General features: G+C 37.1%; 1 protein-coding gene and 1 long non-coding RNA gene across 3 annotated transcripts; both read left to right on the forward strand.

The window, feature by feature from the left end:
* The first annotated feature begins 681 nt into the window (after positions 1-681).
* On the forward strand, positions 682-3,957 carry LOC139115451 (uncharacterized). The gene is made up of 3 exons (XR_011548127.1): positions 682-944; positions 2,348-2,951; positions 3,450-3,957. It is a non-coding gene; the product is annotated as an uncharacterized lncRNA (long non-coding RNA).
* Positions 3,958-7,838: 3,881 nt separating this feature from the next.
* Positions 7,839-19,931, forward strand: LOC139115452 (uncharacterized). 2 transcript variants are annotated; one of them, XM_070677561.1, is made up of 4 exons: positions 7,839-8,003; positions 9,896-10,195; positions 10,475-11,163; positions 11,316-14,402. In XM_070677561.1, exons 1-3 carry the CDS (start codon positions 7,991-7,993, stop codon positions 10,900-10,902), a joined length of 741 nt encoding a protein of 246 aa, XP_070533662.1. In that variant the 5' UTR covers positions 7,839-7,990; the 3' UTR covers positions 10,903-11,163; positions 11,316-14,402. The 2 variants fall into 2 exon arrangements, with proteins under 2 accessions (XP_070533662.1, XP_070533663.1); XM_070677562.1 differs by lacking the exon at positions 11,316-14,402 and adding an exon at positions 19,703-19,931 and having other exon boundaries at positions 7,861-8,003; positions 10,475-10,827.
* The last annotated feature ends 4,502 nt before the right edge of the window (positions 19,932-24,433 follow it).

The raw sequence follows: 24,433 nt of genomic DNA on the forward strand, positions 1-24,433 counted from the left end.
ACACTGACTATCATCAGTCAAAACATCTTAACATCTCTAGGTTTGTGTTGCCCGAAGCCAGCATTTATAGTTTTCGAGAATGTGAACTTAATATTTCTACTTTGAGAAATTATCCTATGGACAAAATACAAGCTGTGTTGTATGACTGTCGTGAATATCTTCATATAAATAATGTACCTTGTGGCATGTAATTCATAATAAATTCGGTGAGTGTTTGCTACGCTGGTACATTTACCAACTAGTTTATGGCAAAGCAATTTGAAAATTTGACCATTGGCATTACAGACAGTACTTCAAATTTATGTCAAATAATAAACACTTAGGTACAATTGACGTCTGTGTCTGTGGCTCCATTATTATCGTGTTTCAGTCTCATTTTTACGCTTATCAATTTTACTTGTTTAATATTATATTTATTAAATGCATAACAATTTATTTATGGATGCATTGATTTAGAAAAGAATCATATAAACACATTCTCGTTTGCGCGTACACACACTAATACATGTACATAAACGTGCAAACAGTCAAATACAGGCACATTGCCCTCTGCTTTTTGTTTGTTTATTTGTATGTTTGGTTTTGGGTTTTTTTTGTTTTTGTGACATCTCTATGTCAAATCGGTACACTTGATGACATTCATTTAAAGCATGACGGGCTGTCACGTTTTCTTATCTACATAGTTGCTGTCTTCACGAAACTTGAATCCTTCAAGACAGCTGCAAATGAAGTTCGTGACCTACTAAAGACCGTGTTGAAGGATAGCGATGTCGAAGTGTTACTCTACAAGGATTATCAAAAGGGCTCAGAAAACCTCATGTTATCAGTGGTTGTGGTCATCGACGCAAGACAAACCAGAACTTTAATCACACCGGAGAGAGGGGACAGAAATGTAGATCACGTCGAGGAACTGGTAAAGCTTGAAAAAGAGACATCGCCCAAAGGTAAACACTATTCTCGGAAGGTTAAGAAGCTGCACAGAAATCAAATATTTGAGCAGAGAGGATATAAACCCGGTAGAGAGAGATTTCTGAAAGAAAGCTATGAGTTACTAAACCAATATGGGACATATACTTTTATTCAACGGACAAAGTAAAGATTAGCGTTAATTGCAAGCTCAAACTTATCGCCACCTGTGAATAAAAATCAGCTGAATATTTTTCATTTTCGGCACGGTCAAGGTTTTGTGCTTCAGCATGCAAGCTCGATGCGTCAGCCTCGCGGCTAACCGGAAAACCAGAGTCGACCGGAGTCGACCTGAGACGATTCAGGACAGCCCGACCCCCCCCCCCTTTAAGTTATTATGTGTAAGTCATATTTTGACACATGTCGCGCGACGCGCCCTGCTGTGATAGCAAGTCTAATATTAAAGCACAGCGGAAGACCGTTCACAATATAATGTTGAGAACTTGATATTGCTAAGAAAGTTTTTAAACATTTCTTTTCAATTTTCTGCAAAATTGAAATCATCTTTCTTGATATTGACCACATTGTGAGGATCTTCCATAAGTTTGGGTGGGGTATTCATGTCGGCCAGTTTTGCTACAACTTCGCCTGCTTCTAGCTGGTATTCTCTGTCGCTTGTAATTTCATGTGAAACAAATACAATAGGACCCCAGCACGATCTACTTCTAAAGAAGAGCTGAAAATTACCTACCCACTTCTACGCGCCTGGCGTGAAATTAAATCTAACTCAGGCGTACACAGCCACCATCTCTTCTATGTAGTAGCCAGACAAGAGTACAAGAGCACTGTGCATTACTCCAAATGCCGGTTTCAGCTGTAATTATTGAATTATAGCCCATGAGCCGTGCACCGGCTTTTTCTGTTGTGTTGGCTGTGTAGCGCCAGGCGGTTGGCACTACTTGTAAATGACATCTCAAGGTGCAGTACACATTTATAAAATAACATTCACTTTTATAAAAAAGAAGCACAGTTTGAAAATTGCATTAAAAGCTTTTTCCAAAAGTGACGTGTTTTTACATGAGATTTAAAAGTAGTAATATTATTAAAACACCAGATTTCTGGTGGAAGCCTATTCCATAGCCGTGGGGCGCAAACAGAAAACGATCTGCTACCATAAAATGATGCATGGCGCAGTATTGCCTACAAATGTTTACGATCTTAAATTACTTATCAACAGCTAATGAATAGACAACACTTCCACCTCACCACTTTCAACAATGGCTGAACAGAAATAGGAGTAGATTTACAAATGTCACAATCCCTAAAAGATTTCTTCGATTGATTAATCTGAATTTGAGACATTTCCAAGTGATTGTTCAACGCACCCGTTCGCAGTCAAAAATATTCTAGTGCAATTGATTTTTCATTCCTATCATTACAGGGTCCATCTTGATAGTGATATATGGTGACGAACATTCGCAAGACCTCGGCGATTTGGAACATTTGGCTAAACACTGGTTACAATCTTGGGAGTTCAATGATACTACAGCCCATGATCTTGCAACGCGAGGACGATGTTTCAGCATCTATAAAGACCTCAACAAGAAGCAAGAAGAATGTTGCGTCAGTATATCCAGTGGGTACCTAAAATCCATGATGACAGAGTCGATGCTAGCACAATTGTTCTTGGAAAGAAAGGCAGGGAACAGGTTTCGTACCTGTTCAGTGACAACCCATTCTACAAGACATTGCCAACAGATGAATCAGAAGATGAAACCCAGTATGGTTACTTCTCCTTCCCAATCAATGAAGCACCGACATTTCAGATAGATTTCAATACATCCCTCGATGAAGTAAAGGTATGTGAGAGCACTGACTTTCAAATTGCGTTGGCGAGTCAATTGCAGAATCTGAACACCACCAGATATGGTACCACACCCAGCAAGACAAAGAGGCCTCCTTACGACAACGCCATACTGTCATGTCACTGCTTCGAATGCTACAAGACATTGATACGTCACAAAGATGAGTCAAGGCAGTGTTAAGTAAGTGTATCTTGTGATAACTTATGTATCAGCATCATTACGACAATACTTGCTGCATCTGCTACGATTAATGTATCACTCAGCAATGAAAAATCCTAGAATTTCACTACTGACACTGTCATCGACAGCAATTTTGTGCCTACAAAAGTTATAGTGTAATCGCAAATAACACGATTGGAACTAATTTGGGATAATTGCATGGTGAAGTAATGTCGATATAATCTACAAATGTAATCTCATATGCTTTTCTTTTTATTCTACACGCTTGTTTTACGAGTAATTTGCTATTGCAACATTCAGCTGTATGGCACCTAGCACTTTTGAGAAATTTGAAAAATATGAAAATCCAATTATCCCAAATTAGTTGCAATCGTGTTAAAATGCAGTCTTCGAATGTTAATAACATATGATACAGTATGTAATTTAAAAATTGCACTATGTAATTCAAAAACTGCATCATCTTACAACACACTTAGTATTGCAATACTGTATTTGCAGAAGGAGAAGCTTTTGATGTAGAGAATGTCGTAATACCTGTAGTGAGTGATGACCAAGCTGATCGTGTAAAAGACGAAGCCTGGCGCTACATCAATGAAGAAAGAGTTAAAATTAAGCAAAGGAGACTGAAAGAGAATGAGATGGATGCGAAATCATTATTGCAGGCATCAATTTTAACTGCTTGCCAATCAGTTAAGAAGAGTAGGTGGAAAGAAGTGAAGAAGTTCATGCTGAAGTACCGCAAATGGATCATGCTCTTCATCGCAGTGATACTGCTTTTCTTGATTGTACTCGTGATATCAATTATTGTATCACGTGAAGAAGGGGCATCGACACCGATGACAACTCTAGCACCAAACACAACGAGCTTTGCAAACACAACCCTACCTACCAACTTAACAACTGCAGAAAATGGTACAAGCATTTTACCAACAAATGGTTCAGTGACAACATTGCCATCAAACGACACCACAAACACAACAATGTGATGAAGTACGACTTTATAATCAGCTCTATATATAATATCAGGATCAGTCAAGTCATTAGGTCATTTGTAAACTGACCAGTTGACTATTACACTTGTTTCAAATCATATTCGAGGTATTCTACAGTGAAGATCTTGTAAAAGTTTCAAAATGTCAAAATTTACGAGTTTACCGGTTACTTATTAGACAGCTATAATGGAAGTTAATTACTTGATGAATTTCCTTCTTCCATTCTGTCAACCTTTGGAACCAGTGACCCCATGACAAGGCGTGGAGCTTTACTGCTAGGCAAGGTGCAGAGGACGAATACTCATTTTGTGTATTTCTTCCAACCTTTTCCGCAGTGTAAGCAGAGTTAATTAAGAGCTGCATGCATAGAATCAATTTGCTATTTATCATTTCTCTTCAGAATTACAATTGCTAACCAGAATTGATACGATGACGCCTTCTTAGAATCTTACAATCGATGCTCAGAAATCTTCTGAACAAAATCATATACATATCGTTCAATAACTAAAGAAAATAAGTTGTGACCCATAGTGTTATTTAAGTTCAACCCGGATGTTATATGAATTATATTCCGACTATACAACATGTACTTGTAAGACATTTCACTTGTGAAGATAACAGCTGTTATTGACAAATGTTACCATATTTTCACATATCTAGATTTCCATGCACAAGTTTAATTAACTTATAAGAATCACACATTATGTTCTTATGTTTCAAGGGGACCATGTCCTACAGAATGGCAATCTCTTTGCATGGGACAAGTATACAACCAGAGATTATACATTCCTTGTAAAATCATTTTAAACAGAGATAATTGGTATATCAAGGCTTAACGAAACTTGTTTTAATTGGAAATGCTTGTGATCAGACTATTAATATTGTAGTGTCGCTCTGCACCATGTCCACTTACATTTTTGAATGTTCATCCATGTATATTATTTGATTTGGCTGATTAAGTACTTATGTTTAAGATCAAATATTATGGAAGTTTCATCAACTTTTGCGGTTAATATTATACCTCCGTTTTAATGAAAGTGCTTTTATAAAGGTGTAATTGTTCAACTTCTCAACTAATTTTAGAATGGTCACATTTTGATACCTTTTTTCAAACAGTCAAATTATTTGCCGATGTACATGTAAATTTACTCGTGCGAAAAACATCAAAACCACCATATTATGATCATAAATCTCATGCAGTGACATTCTGCAGTGACCTTCTGCAGACAGCGATTGCACACATGTTTATGGTAGTGTACTGTTTATAAGACATTCGAGTCGGCTTCAAATATTTAACGGCACACACAACTATGTCTCCCTGTTTTTGTTTATTTTCGGCACTGTTCTCTTTCAGTCGACATTGCAATATTTTTATTTAATTACCATGTACTTAAAGCTCTTTGCTGTTACATTAGATGGATGTGAATTTTACTCCAAATAAAAATTCAATGACAGTATTCTGGTTGTTTTCTGTATCCAGTTTCGCAACGACATGTGAGTTGTGCAAAGTTCGCTCAACTTTATAAATAGCCAAACAAGCATCGACCAGAAACACTCATGAATGTCGGCTTTGTAGATGATGACCTAACGACCAAACTGTAGAATTGTTTGTGGCAGTGCCGGGTCAAAAGGCGTCAAGAGTTTTTAATGTTCTAATGCAGAAAATTCGCGGAAATCACACTTTGTAATAGTAAAGACGCAAATTTCTGTGCTACATATTTGCCACTGAACTTTATCGCTTTCGGTGTAAAACAAAATAATTTATTGTTACGAAGATATCGATTGCTGCAAATATGTATGACCTTTGACTAAGCGTTAGAGGCTGACGTCATACTGGCCTGACATGGCATGTGGTAACAAGTCACGTATGCTTTTACGAGGCTTTTATCGAAATAGAAAATTAGACAAATAACATCTCCCCGCTAAAGTTTAGAATGAAGTGTTTGAACAGTGCTTTAAGGGAATAATTGGAGAGCGTTTAGCACAGTAATATCTTGTGCATCGTCGAAAACGTCAGTGAGTGTCAATTCTGTATGAGGAAAATATCCCTGCAGTAGGGAGAGACTTTGACTTCAGTGGTTTCATGAGCTGCCCATTACAGAGGAATATTTGGTCAAGCACTATATTGAATCTGTTGAGAGTCAACATACTGGTTAAAAATTATCCACTACATAAGATAAATGTAGATATTCTGTGTTACAATTGCAATAATGCTGGTGTCAGTGGTAATGCTTTGCTATCAAATCTAAAAGAGGATTGATTCGTAATACATATGCACTTCATTTAGTGAGTAGTACTAAAATTGTTCCTTTAGATTCAGTTGGATTTCCAAGGTTATTTCCAGGGAAAGTGACGATGAATATTAATTGTATCTTATTTATTTTTGCTGGCTGCCGGCGAAATTGACCGGCTGTTCACTAAATTTTCCTATTTTTCAGGGCTGTTTAATCTCCTGTACATTACTTAGCCTTAACATAAAGAGAAAAATTCTACTCATAGTGTTGTCAAGCTACAGCGCCACAAAGCTTTGCAATCCCCAACACCACACTGCAGTCGGATTGAAGTACATGACATGTTTTGGTTTTAAACTCCTACATATTTTAAGTGTATTTTGGTGAATACGTTCATCACAAGACATGATTTTCCTTCATTGAGACTTTAATCCTATGGAGACGATGAGAGAGGAATAACTACGGCAGTACACATTAGAAAACTTGAAAGTAATGATTTAAAGGCATTGAAAATAGAAAATTGCTGTATGAACGACATCAAATGTAATACCATACGAATGAAAATGAATTGATTTAGAAAAACTAAATTATTAAAGATAAGAAAAAAACGATGAGAGCATTTTAATCTTTAGTTGGTGAGATCATTTTCACAAATTACGTACTTGACCCAAAAACAATTATTTGCCCGAGTGAGGTACAAGACTTGTTGTTTGACGACCTAAAACAAAACTGAGAAAGGAGTAATATTTGTCAGCCCAAATCGGCCAGTGACCTAAGTCTGTTCACGTTGTGAAGACGGGTAGTGGATCATGGCTGATGCACATTCACCTGTCCAACTTATAAAAAGGGAAAGCAGTACAGATAGCCGAATCGGTGATGGTGTGAGATGCTTCGGTTTAAACCACTGATCAGAAAGCAGTAAACTAAAACCAACAATTTCATGACCTGTACGATTCTGATTTTGAGTCTGATTATATTGAAGCATGTACCCTAGAACACCCGCAACTCGTGAATGTTTCGTAACACCTTTTTCCATGTGTAGTAAACTAAGTGCATTTTCTATTCCTTTATCCATTTCGAAATTAGGTATTCAAGTACAAACTTATTTGTGAAAAGGCTGTTTCTTAAATATAAAAAAGTGCTTTTTCTCCGCCAGAAAAAGTTCAAGGGTAAACTTAATCCCAAGCGCCTTAGCAACAAAAGTTTACTTTTTGTACAACTTCCTTCAGCTTCCCCAACATCACATGATTCCCTAAAACTCAACCTGACTTCATGAAACTCCCAGTCTTTCACAATCATCGATGTTAATTTCTTGCAATTAAGCCGATCCTTCGTTTGCATCTTTGAACATCTATATAAAGTTGTCGACTATTCCTGCCCTTGACGAAGTGCACTATTGTGATACTGTGAAAAACTATTCCTTTGTGCGCAGCAACAATTTTCGGGAATATTCTAAAACTGAGAGACATACGACCGTGTTTAACCGGAGTTCATTCTACTGACGTTTTAAGAGACAATCGTCATGATCTTCCTTCTTAGATATTTGACATGAAATCAATCATCTTTTTAAGAATTGTCATTATTCTTTCTGTCGTTCATGTGAAGAATTCGAATACCCTCAGTTCGACGTCTGTTGTAAGTGCGCCCCCAACATATGCACAAACAAGCTTCCGGAATTGTGGGTAAACAAACTGCGTTATCGATAGCCGGAATGCTGTGCCGTTCTTGATTGTATTGTCAGATCGGCTGTGCCTGATTCCCGTCTATCAGAAAACAGTACAATACAAAGATAACTGGATCACACTTGCAGATAACCATGGAAAGTATCGGTGAGTAATATTTCCGAAAAATATGACACCAAGTGAGAGGAAAATATGTTGTCAAATATTACCAGGAAGTGCGCTTTGTACTAGCAATGTTTGTCTCGCAGATCAATTGCCACGCAAGCATCATAGTTTCTGCTGTATCTTTGTCAAATCTCTACCGCGTTACCTCAGCTATCAATCACAAATATGACTATTAACAAACACAAAAGGCAACATGAGACTTTTATTGTCATGCAATATTTAGAAACCTGGTCGAAAGCATGCCGCAAAGGGAAAAGGGTGAATTTTGGCCTGCCATATCGACCAGACAACATACAGACAGTCGGTATGGTGACCCTATACTGAGATAAAGGTAAAATGATAACAACAACACGGGTGAATTTAAGTTTGAGACGTTTTGTTGGATGTTAGACATTCCGTCTGACACTTTACATCATTTCATGACTGAATATATTTCACTTGCCAATTTAAGTCGTGTGTCGCCAACATATAAGAGAGACAATTGTTTTCCTTTAAATTAAGGGAAGAACCACTGGATTTCTGGGGTGAGTGTAGAAAATGGGGATGTTAACAAATTTTATTTTCGCCCTTCTTGGCTCTTCAAAGTGTGCTACATTATGTAATTTTTTTTATATAATTTTAGGTAGCATATTTCTGTATAGAATGAAACGAAAGTGAAAGTATCAATATTTTCATTCATACAACTTATCAGGTTTCTTATAGCACAAGATTTCGGTGTCCCCTAAAGGGATCCCCTCCCATACTACATGATTTTGCAGTATACAAACCTCACACTGCGTTTCAATCCACTACTACATGATAAATTATTGAATAAATACCAGCCCATGCACACTTCATATGTCAAACAATGTCAAGACACTAAAGTATGTTGCTTCAAGTGAGTAAGGGGGTACTCACATGAATTAAGAATAACTACTTTCACAAGGGGTCAACTGAAACATATCTCGTATTATTTGTATAGGCCGCTGCTAAAAGTATCATGATCGATATTAATTATTGATACCCTTTTCAGGAAATTTAGCTCTTTGCACCATTATTTTTACTTTATTTCGGGGTGTTGAGGTAAATTATTTTTCTACTCTCAAGTTTTAGAGTGAGTAATCTGTCACCATATGCCTAGGATAGCATTTTCCATCATGCTCCCCCTGTTTAGAGTTATGTATTGACTTTCATTTTTACTACCAAGTATCTCGTCATTCCAACGAGTCGTCCATGAGAAAAGTTAGGCATTGCTTTAAAAAAGAAATCACTTATACCTACAATCTTTCCAAAACCGGTCGTAAACTTTGTTAAATCGGTTCATAATCTCATCATCATCTCATAACTGAGCTATGTCTTCAGTACATTATCTTATCTCTGCTAAATGTTGATGGACAATTCTGATGATAATTTATTAATTTATTCATGGAAATGTTGTCTTAATCATGTAAGTTTCATAATGTGAGATTGTTTATATTTGTTGGATATATTCTGAAACACAAGTAACTGAAAGAATTGGGGAGAGAAATAGTGATATATGTGACCGATTTTTATGTTATTTTAACGTTTTCTGATAAAATAAAACACATACTCTCAACCCCCTCTCTACATATGGTATAACACTAGATGTTAGCCTTGCGTTATATCACATTATTTGCAATATGCCACATATAGTTGACTTGTCCCGACTTCAATTCAGTAATTATTGAGTGAAAATTAAACGCACACAGGTAACCTTGACGAAGAGAATATGGCGATACATTTCAAAATGAATACGGTGAGGAACGTTGATACGCGATAAAAGGAGATGCTTGAAAATCCATGAAGAGTGGCTCGGGACTCTCTAAATTGTATTTGTCAGTACTATGAAGACTTTTCTTAACTTTTTGTTTTAGAAATGCCAGACGTCAAACCCAAGCAGGTATTACGGGTTTTCACCAAACTAGAATCCTTCAAAGGGGCTAGGGATAAAGTCATCGAAATACTTCAAAATTCAGATCTTGATCCACGTAAGATAGATATTCAAAGTCACGAACTGAGTTGGACACAGCAAGACTACGATGGGATCGGAAATACCTCAATGGTAGTGATCGACGCGAGACAGACAAGGACACTGATTACACCGGAAAGAAGAGATGACAATGTCGATCACTGGAATGAGTTGAAGAAATTACAAGCTATGTCAAAACCGCCTGGTAAATATTACATCGAATTTATTTTTATCGCTTTCTGTTGAAATTCAAAATTTGTTTCACTTCAAATTACGAGATGCATTCTCAAATGCAAAATTGGACAATGCCATCGATAATCATTATATCAAGCAAGAAATTTTTTACCATCTAAACAACAGAAGGACATTCTTGTTGATGTCAATATGTTATAATGAACGTGAACACATTATTCCGATTACCATGTTTATACCCGTTGACTCTTTTGTTGATGTTCATTTAAGTTTCTTCTTTTTGATTTTTAAGGATCTATATTAGTTATCATATATGGCGATGAACACTCCAAAAATCTCCCAGAAGACCAATTACTGGCCAGTACGTGGGAAACATTATGGAAATTTAACGATCCTGTTGCATATAGCCTTGCAGAGAAAGGAGTCTGCTTCTCTCTGTTCCAGTCTTTCAACGAGACACAACGACAAACTATCAGACAATACTTTGATGAAATTATATTCGTTCCAGAAGCTAAGAAAGATTCAAACATACTTGTCCTTGGGAATAAATATGGAAAGATGATCAACAAAGTCATGGATAAACATCCAACGTTGGCAAACGAAAGGGACGATAATAGAAACACTAACAATGCTGGAGCGTATACTGTCAAAAAGTACGTCCCATTCAATTTCGATTCTCAAGGCAACACAGAATCCCGGTATCCAACTACAGCAACGTAAAGATGCCTGCCATTCAACTTTGTAGCCATTGGAATGATCGTATCAAATCTGAAATTGAAAGGCAGCTGTCATCTCAAAGTCTGGCAAAGTTTGACGTGGGAGATATACCAACGCCATCGTCGACATGGCCATGGCGCATGGTTTATCATGATACAGCTATCACTTTTGACAGACTGCTCCTATTTTGTCACTGTGATAAATGTTTTGTCAAGGTATACGAGGAACGGGCCAAGATAACGAATCGAGCAAGAACAGAACTAGGTGAGTGAAATTCAGCGTGAATAATTAAACTCTTCCAACATACATGTTTGGGAAAAACTCAAGTATGGGACGTGAACGTGAAGAATTACGCTAGAATTTTCGTGAAAACACATTATGTTATACAAAAATACTAACATTTGTTTCTATTTCAGATATGCTTGGTGTCAGGCTGATTGGAGATATTTTACCCGTCGTTGAAGAAAACATGCTGAATTGGTTCAGAGAGAGACGTGCACAAAGATGAAGAGTTTCTTGATGATGAAGATTGTAATTTTCGCGAAGACAAAATAGTGAGGTTTAACAAGTTAGATTCAAAGTCAAACTGAAGATTTACACTTGGCATGCATGCATGACACACAAGACAGATGTAAATGTACCAGAAGCCTCCACCCTCCCCACTGTAAGGCCAAGACCCCTCAAAATATCGTTCGCGGTATAAAAAGGCGATATTTTATCGCTGCAGTTGTCATTGTTATATTAGTGATCATCATAATCATTATCAGCGCAAATGGTAATAATGATAATAATCGGATGTTGTAACTCACGTCTTTACAAGTCAGCTTCCTGAGTACGAAAATGGCACCCAAGTATCAACTTCTGTCGGAGAATATTAGACACAGAGCTGCAGGTATTATATGTATTGGCAGGTGTGATAATATAACACATTGCCTCTACAAGGATCATTTGGTAAACGGAGACGCAGTGTTTAATTAAATCAGACTATATTAATCAGCGACAGAACAAATTCAAACGGCAATGAAGATTTAAAAGTCGGGTCCGTTGGTATCACTTGAGTGATGCAGTTTTTCTTTCAAATTTACACAAGATTCGATAACATCACTGACGTTTCAACCTGTCTGGTCCTTGTATATGTGGAATGTCTCATAATTGATCAATTTATTTCAATCGTTGGAAAAAACTAAGCGATCAAAATTTCCTCCCAAGCCTTAATCAGAGAGAAAAGAATCTAATTTAGTCATCGACGATAAACGCTGTCATTGGATTTACAAAAATGATCTTTTACAAGATAAAGTTATTTGAAAATTAGTACATTTTCAATTTTTTTGTGTTATTTTAAAAGATGAATTTACTATAGCATAGGCATCAACAAACAGAACTGAAAATCCACTGTGCAATATAGATAAGCTAATCCACTTTTAAAGGTCAGTTAGAGTACTTTCGTTCATTCGCACCTGAGGATGAACCATTCCGTTTTTTCAATGGACAGGTGAATGATAATGACTTGCATGATAAAAACATGCATGCAGGGCTGCTTGCCTTACAGTTATGCAGTCTAGGATTATCCAATACTTCATTAGGCTAATAAGAGGTCATGTGATGATATGTAGGTTTATGAAATGCTTATCACGCATTATATCAATTCCGCATGGAAAAGCACATTTCACTTCTTCCAAGTAACACACTGGTCACACGAGTGCAAAAGCGCATATCGTGTCAGCTAATAATCACAACAATGGATCATAAAGTAATTTCCTGTGAGAAAATTACAAAAAATATGGATTTTGTGACTTCATGAATGGTTCGTTTATGCCAATGGTACCGAACATAGTGTGCAATACTAGTATAATATAATAATGTAAAATTGTACCTTGTTGTTTTACGCCCTGAGTGTTTATTTTCGTGTACCAATAATGTAGCAGAGTAAAGACTAACGAGGAATTTGTAATTAAACTGGTGAAAATTGAAAGTTCCCCGCATGTCATTCCTTTCAAACTATGAATCGTATTTTCTCTTCTATATCTCGAAGTCTTAGTTCATGCTCCATGGTGAGAGTTGGAGGCAGAAAATACATGTTTTCGCTTTCTACAAAAAGGTTACTTATCATTCCTGGCATAGGTCTGACTGATTCGCTATCCATACATCAATCCCTAACCCTAAATTGAGCTCTGACATTTCCTCGGCGTTTCAATTTCCAGCCCACAGCGATTTCATTAATATTTTTTCCTCTGAAAATTCGATATGCGAAACAATGTGTCTGCTTCCAAAGAGACTACCTTCAATTTTCATTCTATGATCACTACTTATCGACTGACTGCGGTTGTATGTCTAGGTCTGTATCCATATTTCATCCTATTCCATGAGCATAATACACATCTTCTGACTCTTTACTGTTCAGAGTGCTTGTCAAGTCTAAATCAACCAAGGGCTAAAAACATTGCACAGACAGTTGCTTTACGCGAAAATATACTGTCATAAGATATCTTGGGCAAGTAGAAATTTTTGAGCACTGGCTGTAGTAATAGCTGTGGTGAAGGATTCTAGGCGTAAAACTCATTGCCTTATCGTCCATTTGAGGATAGAATAACGTCATTATAAAATAAACAGCGGTAAAAGAAAGTCACACTTCTTCGAAACACCTTTCATAACGCAGTTTAATCGTGAGTTGCACGATATTCATCTTATACACGAGAGACGCATTAACTGAAATTCTGAGACCAGATAAACAACTAAGACTGGTTTACAGATAATGTATAATTGTGCACATTTGTGCTCTTAAAGTTGAAGATCTATTTGGCATCTAAGTAAAATTGCACGTGTTTTGTAGAAATTCCTGTGGTGGAATCACCCGTAAAAATTAGTAGTAGTAGTAGTAGTAGTAGTTTATCCTGATGTGCCTGGGCAGTAAAATGTCCCCTCCGCTACTTCCTTATCTCGTATTAGCCTGTTGCAGTGACGAGAAGAGGTGTTACATGTTGTCGCTGTAACGAACAAGATGAGTAGACTTTTCAAACAGCTAGTAAAGTAGATAGAGAATAATCTCTGTCTAAAGAAAGACATTTATAGTAACTTTGACAATATCGACAGGATGGGAATACCTAGACACAGACATTACCATTATTTAGAGAATCGACGAACTAAATTTGACACGAAAAAGTGACGCAAGTCAAAATTACCCGGACAGATGTTTCACAAAATTTACCCAGCCAAAAATGTGTCGATGGTGGGTCGAATCCTGCTAAAAAATAAAAGCTAAAACTGTCTACTAGATGTTCGTAGTTCGTCTACGAATATATTAGGGCGGTTCACATTATAAACTGCTGTGTTTTGTAGTCGTCTGTAACTTCCCTTGAAAAGCAATAAACTGAACTTTGAACTGTGAACTATTTTATTTAGAGACATTTACGCTTGTTTACTGCTGACATGTATGACCTTTGACCGTTGATATACAATCAAGCTGACGTCGTACTGGTCTGACATGGCAGGTGACAAAATGGAAGAGAAACTATTTCCTCATTGACTTGAAAAACTTGTGTTGATATTTTGAATCTGTATAGTCGACTGATCATGGGAGTTGGTCTATGTAAGGTCATCATTTGGTGTAATGACAGTCGTTACAGATAGAGCGCTACTTGTAAAAGCTTATTGACAAACAACAAGTGACTCATATTTATATAAGTATTATATAAAAACCATAGCAAGTTGAACTCTCGGCCAAATAGCAAATAAGCGTTCAGCTGTTTGTTAGAGAAAACTGTATGATTACAAGAGTTCATTTCACAATCCAACGGCTGACTACCGTAAATGTGTTGTGCATACATACATTATTTTAAGGCCAACGAGGTCAGATACCTCTTCGGATCCCGGGGTAACTCCATGGCTAATAGTACGGGGGGGGGGGGGCTCCGCACGAACATGGAAACCCAAACTGTTGTGATACCAGTTTTGAGCAAAAAAAACTACCCTTTCTGATACCTAGTTGTGGAAACGCAGCTATCTCTTGGCGGGGTAGCGTGAGTTGCTAGTGAGTGGCGGGTTGACTTTGACCCCCATAGCAACTCACGCTACCCCGCAACAGATAGCTGCGTTTCCACAGCTATCTGATACCATACAATACCATACGTATACAGATACGACTCACTCGCCTTGCGTACCAGGGGTACCAACAGTCAAACCGACAGATCGGAAATATTGATGGTAGATCTGGGATGTAGATACATGGGTTTCCAGTGTTGACAGCATGATTTTTTAACAAATGTCAGTTTGTGTTTAAAACCGGACCCTTTCTCATACCAACACCTCGTGAAAAGTATACCCTTTCTGATACCAAACAGTGCAAAAAAACGACCCCTTTCGCGCGGACCCTCCCCGTATAGCCATCTATGGGAGTAACCCCCCCCCCCCCCCGGGCTTCGAATATATAATAGCCTTTTACTTGAAAGACATGTGAAACTTTAGGTCCTACCGGTAACCTTCGATCGTATTACAATTGAATTGACGTGAATTTTGTAATCTGAAGTATATATATATATGTCTGAAACTGCAAGTGCATGAAGTATGTTTTATACGTGGCTGTAAGCAAAAGTATGAACAAATGATTACGCACTATATAGTCTTCGTGTCGCCGCTTAAATTAAATATGTTTCAACAAAGCTTCAGACATGACGTAATGAAACAGAAAATGGTCACTGATGGAATTAGAATATGTGGGTGCAAAATGCCTCAGGTTTTCTTCATGAGCAATGAAAAAGTCTAAAATGGTTTTCCAAAAGGTAAAAAAGAAATGGGCCATTGTCGATGAGGTTGGACTTACTACCTGACTGGATGCAGTACAAAAGTGGAGCAACTTAAATGATGTCTTCATAAACATTACCTTTCGAGTTTCTATCTCAGTTGGAATTAAATTTTGTCATTGAAATTTAATTCGGGGTTACTCTGCTTCACCAATTACAATAAACAAATAATCTTAACTTTCAGTATCTCTCTGCTGGACTACTGTATATGGCCAATTTGCACAAAGGGTTTCCATCGTTTTCTTGTTTGAGCTAAACGAGAGGGCGCTATACTTTGGTGACGGTCGTCCGACCACGATAAAATTTGCAAGGATATTAGGGGTGGACCATTTGATATCCTGCGGGGTCTGGAAGATTTTCCAAAAAAAATATTCCAAGCGAATGTCAATAAAAAAAATTCAGCCAGAGGGGCTTAGGAAAAAAAAGTTGGCACACTAAGGTAAAAGGAAAAAATCCATCAAAAGTTACTTTCTGGAACACATTTTTTTATTTTCAGAGCGCCCTTCGGGCGCAAACTGAAGACTGTGTCAAATACACAATGGTTCTTTGGCCAAATACATGTTCTTTGGCAAATACATTTGGGGAGCCACAGATTCATCATTCAGTTGCATTTTACCATGCGCTCTTCGGGCGCATAACTTTAATAATAATAAGACATATTTTTCAGAGCCTCCTCCACGCCCGACACTTTAATATATCAGACATATATATATCAGAGATATCTGTATGTTTAACATAATTCAGGGCGCCCTTCGGGCGCATTACTTTAACATATCAAACATATTTTTCAGAATGCCCTTCAGCCGCATGACTTTTATATATCATATATATATATATATATATATATATATATATATATATATATATATATATATATAATATATATATTTATATATAATATAATATATACATATATATATATATATATATATATATATATATATATATATATAGTATTTTTTTCTCAGACTTCACTAAAGTCTGCTATAGAACATCTCATAGTTGCAAGCTATTTCCAGATAGGCAACAGACTCCTTGCACAAAACACAGGCATTCCTATAGGTGTTGATCCAGCACAATTTGGGCAAATTTATATCTACACAGGCATGAGTATAGATTCATGTAAAAACTAATTCATACCGATATTGCTCGTGCTCGGAAATTTCATGGATGCGCACGATTTATCGATGACATATGTCTTCTAAATGATGGTGGAGAGTTTTGTAGATCATACGAGCAAATATCCTGCAGAGCTCACGTTGAAGTGTGAGCATAATGGACACATGCTACATTTCTTGAATTGGACATATCTATAGTAGATGGAATATTCATCTATAACTCTTTGACAAGCTCGATGATTTCAGGTTTTCTATAGTGTGAATGCCAGATCGCGAAAGTAACATCCCTTCGTACATTTTTATGGCACTGTATTGTCAGAATATCTCCGCATTGCTCGTGCAACACTTCTAATAGAAGATTTTCTTCCAAAAGTTGCCAGCCTGTACAACAGGATGTTGTCTCAAGGAGGACAAAACATAAAATCATCAGACAGTTTCATAAAGCTATGTTAAGACATCCTCAACTTTTTGAAAAATTCAATGCAACACCGAAAGACATCATATATAACATCAGACTCAGAATAACTTAAGGTGTTGTGGTACCTGATCAGTACCGCTTTGGGAGCCAAGGCAGTTGACTGTATTGTTTTCAAATCCCCGAAACAGTCGCCTTGGTAAATAACTGATGAACACCTAGGAGATTTTGATGATGTTATTTCTTTGCTGTATATTAATTGTTATAAACTAATCCTGCTGATGTCATATCTTCATCATTCATTGGCACAATCATAGAGAACCCATAATGATCTATTGCTTGCACTTGCATGACGTTACTTTACATCATTGCTGTATTTATTTCCATCCGAGTGAATTTAAACTGTTTAACTACTTTTGAATATATATATATATATATATATATATATATATATATATATATATATATATATATATATATATATATTATATATATGCTATATATCAGAGATATCTGGATGTTTAATATTTTTCAACACTCCCTCGGGCGCAGTACTTAAAGATATCAGAGATATATGTCAGAAATATCTTGATGTCTGTAAATTAAAAGTCTGTTTTGCCAAGTGTACTAATTATTATGAAATCTTCAGTTCATATTAAAAGCATGACAAGTTCATGATACTTTTCTGTTTTCTTGATGAGAATTCAGTATTAGAAAGCACATGTACTGATATCTCACAGTCACATTTTTCTTATAACAGTTCTGGACATTTGGTTATGCATAGAAAGTGTGGAATACATTCACAGCTCATTCAAAATACTATGTTGAAACTTCAGACTTGACACTTTAAAGTTCCATATCTTCAACTGACATGACAACAATTGCATTAAAACACAGAATGCCTGAATGTTTAATATATATACATATATATGTATATATATATGTATATGTATATATATATATAAATATATATATATATATATATATATATATATATATATATATATATATATATATATATTATATATATATATATATACTAAAGTATTGAATTTATATTCCACCTCTTGTTTTACCTTTGTCACGCTCAGGGGGGTCACCCCGTTTTCGAAAGTTGGAACCCCTCTCTAAATATATATATAAGTATTTTGTTCCAACTGATAAATGATAAATGGTAAATATAGGTACAAGTATTGTGTTCCAACGGATTATCTAATGTGCAACAATTTACTCCGCACACAGTAGAGGACTGTACAATTGTTGTTGGAAAAAAAGTAAACCAAATGAGGAGTGCGAGAAAAAAGTTACCAGTAATCAGAGAGTGAAAAAAAAATTGCACAGTGGATCAGGTACGAAAAAAATGCAACCTCTCAAATCTTCCAGACCCTCCGCCCCCCAGGATATCAAATGGTCCACCCCTTATCAACATAATCAAGAATGTCAATAGATCATACATAAATAATTTATCAGCAAATTGGCATGTATTACTTGACATGTTTGCCAATGTCTGCAGTAAGGTTCTGGGTGACAACAACACTTAATATGATTAATAACCCAGTTGTAGTGCGCCCCCGATATGCTCCAATCCGTGATTCGCCATTGGCATTATGGGTAAACAGGAAAGATACCGCATTTTTACAAATCTTATAGAAACTGTCCTCTGGTTCTCAGACGTCGGTTGCATAGTATTAAATTACGGAGCATCGTAAGAATATCGCCATCTGATTCATTTATAACCATGGAAGGTATCGGTAAGTGACGGATTTCGTAAACCTTTGCAAAGCTCAACCTCAGTAACATAAGTGCTGCTGTGCAAGTCGTTGGCGTTGTTTGTTTTATTTTTATGGGATCACGCTTTAGTTTCTCTGTCGACATATTACAGGTGAATATTATGTAAGAGTTTCTCTTTCTGCCAAACATATATAATCCTGTTGAAAATGTAAAACATGGCGGTTTGCACTTTCAGTGACTTGAAACATCGTGAGTGTTCCTGCAGCATTTACTCTCTTCGAAATCAAAAAGCAGCTGTCATCAGATAACATGGAAAGGTTTGACGTCAGTGATATACCTCTATCATCTTCGTCGCCATTTGCAGCCCGCGATAGCAACGAATCAAGTTCATGGCAATTGCAATACAATGGTTTTCAGACTCACCTATGATAGACTCCAATCATGTACGTGGCGATTTGAATACCGTGATACAGCGGTCAACTTTGATAGACTGCTTCTGTTGTGTCATTGCGACAAATGCTTTGTAAAGGTATACGACGAGCGAGACAAGACAACGAGCTATGTCAGAACGGAGCTAGGTGAGCAATATATTCCGTCTTTATGATGACTCTGATTTCACATACATGTACATGACAAAAACGCTAGTACAAGGGGTGTGAAAGTGAAAGAATAGTTATATTATAATTGTTTGTTAAAGACGTACCTATGCCATTTCAATACATTAAAGTATTCTTCTGTTTCAGATAAGCTTGGTATCAGACTAATTGGAGATGTATTGCCCGTCGTTACCGAAGACCGTGCTGAATTGGTTCAGAGAGAGACATGCACACAGATGAGAAAGTTCCTTGATGATGAGGGTGACAAATTTCGTGAAGACAAAATAGCCAGGTTTACCGTGTTAGATTCGAGATCTAAAGTGAAGATTTACACTTGGCGTGCATGCATGACACACACAACAGATGTCAATTTACGTGAAACCCCAAATCACCCGTCTTTACTGCCTCGATGGTGTAAAAATATCCTTCGCAATAATAAAGTGATAGCGGCAGGGGCACTTTTCATTATCGTATTGATGATCATCATGATTATCTCAAAGAATCAGGTACAGAAGACAGCGATTGCAATATAGATATATCCAAACCTTGTCGAGAATGAAGAGGGCTGATGAGAGCAGAAGTGCCGACAGCTGTCCAAGAAATGTCCGCCATTAAAAGCCGCGAAGAAACTGAAGAAACGATAGAATTATTGTTATCCACACATAGTATTTAACATTACATTTGACAGGGGTTTCATTAAGTTTTGAAGTAGGGGGCCAGAATGAAAAAGTAGGCGGCTTGGCAGCTGCCATGACCACAAAGCGGTCGTCGTGGGGAGGGTCCGGGAGGGGGTATTCCCTCCCGGCCGAAGGCCGGAAACCCTGAAAAATGAGTTAAAATTCACTTTTACACCCCACAGTCACATGGATTTCTAGTATTTTTAAGAGAATTGTCAGCAGTGTTCCAGGGCAATTTGTGTTCATATCATAAAAGCCATTTTACCTGGGAGATTAGGCCTAGATATGATAAATCAGAATTACAAATAATAAAATGTGGTAATGTTGACGATATTTTGAACAAAGAAAACTGAAGTCTTAGAACCTAAGAACCTTTATGCTTTTAGGAGGTAAACTATAATAATTCACTATTATTAATGATATAAATTTGATATTGTAGACGATGTTATAAGTGTTACATCTCGACAGGGGTTTAAGGGATTGCCCCTCTGTTGAAATGTTGGCACCCCAATTAATTTGTCAAGGCGGACCACTCCCCCCAATGAAATGGTGCCAGTCACACCGTAGAGGTACAAGTAGAACACATGAACTGGTGAAATCCCCCCGAAATTTTCTATTAAAGTGGGAAATCCCCCTTGTTGATGCCATCCTGGATGAAATACTGAAATTTTAAAGGGCCATTATTTGTAACTTTTGACCATTTTTTACCTCGGAAAATTCCATGTTGGAGGCTCATATTTGTTGCAAAATGTTGTTTTACGAAGAAACAAACATGATTAGTGATGTTATAGCCACATAAAACTGCCAATTTTTGTTCAAACGTGTTGCCCTTCCGAGCTCGTTTGTTGACGTCTGGCATGCTCAGCGTGCTGGGGAGAACGCAGATCACGCGTTGTACAAGTTCACGTTTATTGCGGGATCAAAACAACATTGCGTCGTGGATTGCCAGACATCTGGCTACGCAACGTGCTCGGACAATGGACTACACGTAAATACCGGGCATAAGTAATGAATATTTATTTTGAAATTAATGTAAATGGCTCGCGCAGGTGCAGAAGAATGCCTACGTTGCAATCCGCGTGTCAACAGAGATTGTATTTCTGTCCGGACAAAAATTGAAATTTTCGTTGTAAAATCACATGTTATTTAGTTGTAGGGCACGTAATGTTTCCGAATAATATGCGATTCTCTGTTATTTGACAGGCTATTCAACATGAGCCAGTGATCATTTCAATCAAAACTAACGGAAAAATCGCTAGAAGATACAGCTAATGGAACTTTAAGCACTGTAAACGAGAAAATTTTCATTAATGTATAATGTTATGCTTTAAAAATTATTGTAAGAACCCTGATGTTTGGTATGGCAATCTGTAGATGAAGAACTTTTATACCACTGGGGAGGTAAAAAGGATAATTTATTTAACAATAACGATAAAAAATGACAATCATTACCATATTTCGCAAATAGAAACAAAGACCCTCAAGGTGATTTGACAATATGGGTATGCAAAGTAAGAACCTTGATATAGGATATGAAAATTTGTACGTTCAGAAGCTCACATTTGGATTTAACCTGACGATCGCTTTTGAAGTGAATTTTAGAGGTCTGATCGTATTTTAAGCACTCTCTGGGTGACGTTTTTATTGGCGTCGATAGACCAAAAAGCAGTACATATAATATGTCCAGCTGGTTATATGCCTCTCAAGTTGACATTTACGCCTACCACGGTGCAACGCACGTCGGCTTACTAAAATTCGAACTGTAATCGGGAAGTTTTTCGTGAGAAAAAAATCAGGTCATTGTCTTCGAAAACAGTTTAAATCCACGTAATTATCCTTCTCTTGTTTCTTGGTCCACTTCAAAACCGAAGATCGTACAGAGAAGCTTGACCTTGCGATCGCTTCCGTCTTCATTTGTTCATCGACCATTTTGAATTGAGCTAATGATAGCCGACAGATGTAGTACGCACGTTTTCATTGGCGTTTATAAAGGTTACCACATCGGGATCAGCAATTCAGGTAGCCAATAGAATTGTCCGTTGCAATTCTGATTTTTATTAAGGCAGTATACGCAAGACCGTGCTTCACATAAAAGCCGTTGCAAAGTTTGACTACACAGTTAATGAAACTTGTCCGTATCATTTCAGAAGGTAAAAAATATTTTAGCTATGAAAGAGTTCAAATTTCCGAAAAAGTAGCCGGCGAAATCGTGAGAGTAACAGGTCAATTTCGCCGGCTGCCGGCTCTTAATGAAACCCCTGTCATTTGGAGACACGGACATTTGGAACAGACCAGACGATAACCTGTCAGCGGAAACGAGGCTATTTGCTTTTTACTGTGAAGAGGGTGGGTTGTGAGACAAGATTATGTCTACAGCTTTACAATGTAGGGAATTCGCAGAAACTTCGTGATCTAACAGTACACGAATAATGGAAAGGAATAGATAAGCCTAAATTTATGTTACGGGAAATAGTATTCGGGAAACAGTGATAGCGCTAGAGCGAATATATCCTATTTTCGACGCTCTCCAAAGACCAAAAACTTAAGGGAGTACCATCAAGGATGCCGCAAACTCTGAATTAGATGGCTATTGCATAGAAATATTCCTTTGTCAGCAATTAATTTAGGACGCCATTGAACAATTATTTCGAACTGTGAAGAAATTAAATTCTTCTTTATGCGTGCAAATCTTCCCTCCGAAAAAGCCGGAGAACGTTCCCTTTATTTAAAGGTTTTCATTTCGGTCGTCCCAGCGTCATCAAAGTGGCCTTCAATCATTGATTGATGATAATTTGTATATGAATGGCAAAGTTTCTGTCCTTTGTAGCAGAACAGACAATTTGAGAGTTGTGTTACGCGCTCGCCCTCCTCTGCGTTTTATAATGTGTTAATTCCTTCATCTCCTTTGCGTTGTTTTGTCTCCTTGTGTAATATTTTTGTGCATGTATCAATAAATTTAAATAACAATATTTGTTGCCCCCTCATCAAATTCAAACAGCGAAATGGATAACGTGATAATGTCTGCAGCAAGCCAAACCAATGCGTGGCAAGAATTAAACTGTTTGTCTTTATTTTGTGGTTTCTCACCCTCTTTTAACATTTAGAAAATGCTGCATTCTTTCTGCACGATTACATTATAAGTGTGCACATCATTCAAGTTAGACTTCGATTCGTAAAATTCCCTTGATGTTTGACATCTTAAATACGTCAGACACCGTGAATTTCAGGCACGCGTTTACATTTTAGTTCTTCATCTTCTGTATGTAAGACTCTAATCTTCAGAAACATCCTGAAATATGCTTAATGCCGTCCATTTAAAATATCAAAGTTGCAGACCTAAATTTAATGTAAAGACCAAAAATGAATCAGTTGTAATGTCAAAGTGCCTAATTGTCTGTTATGAAAAGTATCATGGAACTTTTTCTACATTTTATAAATTGAGAGTTTCATTCCTGATGGGATAGACTGTTGGGGTGTCTAAATAACATGTTAATTTCAAAAAATCCAAATCTTCATTTTACGTGGAATTGGCCATTGCTCTTCAGACCTACCTTCACAAAATCTATATTTCTGACGAGATAAGGTTATGTGTGCGTATGATGAAAAAAGTCTGATTGGTGGTGACAAGGGTGGATAAAACGGAAAGGTCATAAAATAAATACTGTGATTGGAAATTGGAGGGCAAAGTCAAATATGAAAGCAGCATTAGCGACAGAGAGACAAATGTTGTACCTATGTTCGTTCACATTAGGCTTCACGATTTATACTTCATATAGGCTATGGGTTAGTAAAACGATTGAATCAGCTGAAAGACATTAATAAGTAAAACATGTTTTCAATGTTTACTATAAGGTAGGTATTAAGAAAGCTGGCTCTTATGATGACCGTTATATTTTGTCAATCCTCGTTAGTATGAATATCGCATGAAATTAAAATATCATAAAGATTCCCGTATGAGAACTTTTTGTCTGGTACGTACTACAGGATCGGTGTTTGCTGCGGATCCGTAGCCCTACCACTCCCTTGCAGCAAGATCGGTGTCTAACTACGCAGGCCTGGGCCTTGACGATAAGCCTAGCTATGAAAACATTATCTCATCAACCTCGTTTTCGCAACATGTCCGTGTCATAGTTGGGTCACAGCAAATAACAGGACCCTGAATTCACACGGCATAATATCTGCACGGTTTTGAGTACAGCGT

The sequence above is a fragment of the Ptychodera flava genome, chromosome 17, assembly GCF_041260155.1.
Source record: "Ptychodera flava strain L36383 chromosome 17, AS_Pfla_20210202, whole genome shotgun sequence".
Classification (NCBI taxonomy): Eukaryota; Metazoa; Hemichordata; class Enteropneusta; family Ptychoderidae; genus Ptychodera; species Ptychodera flava.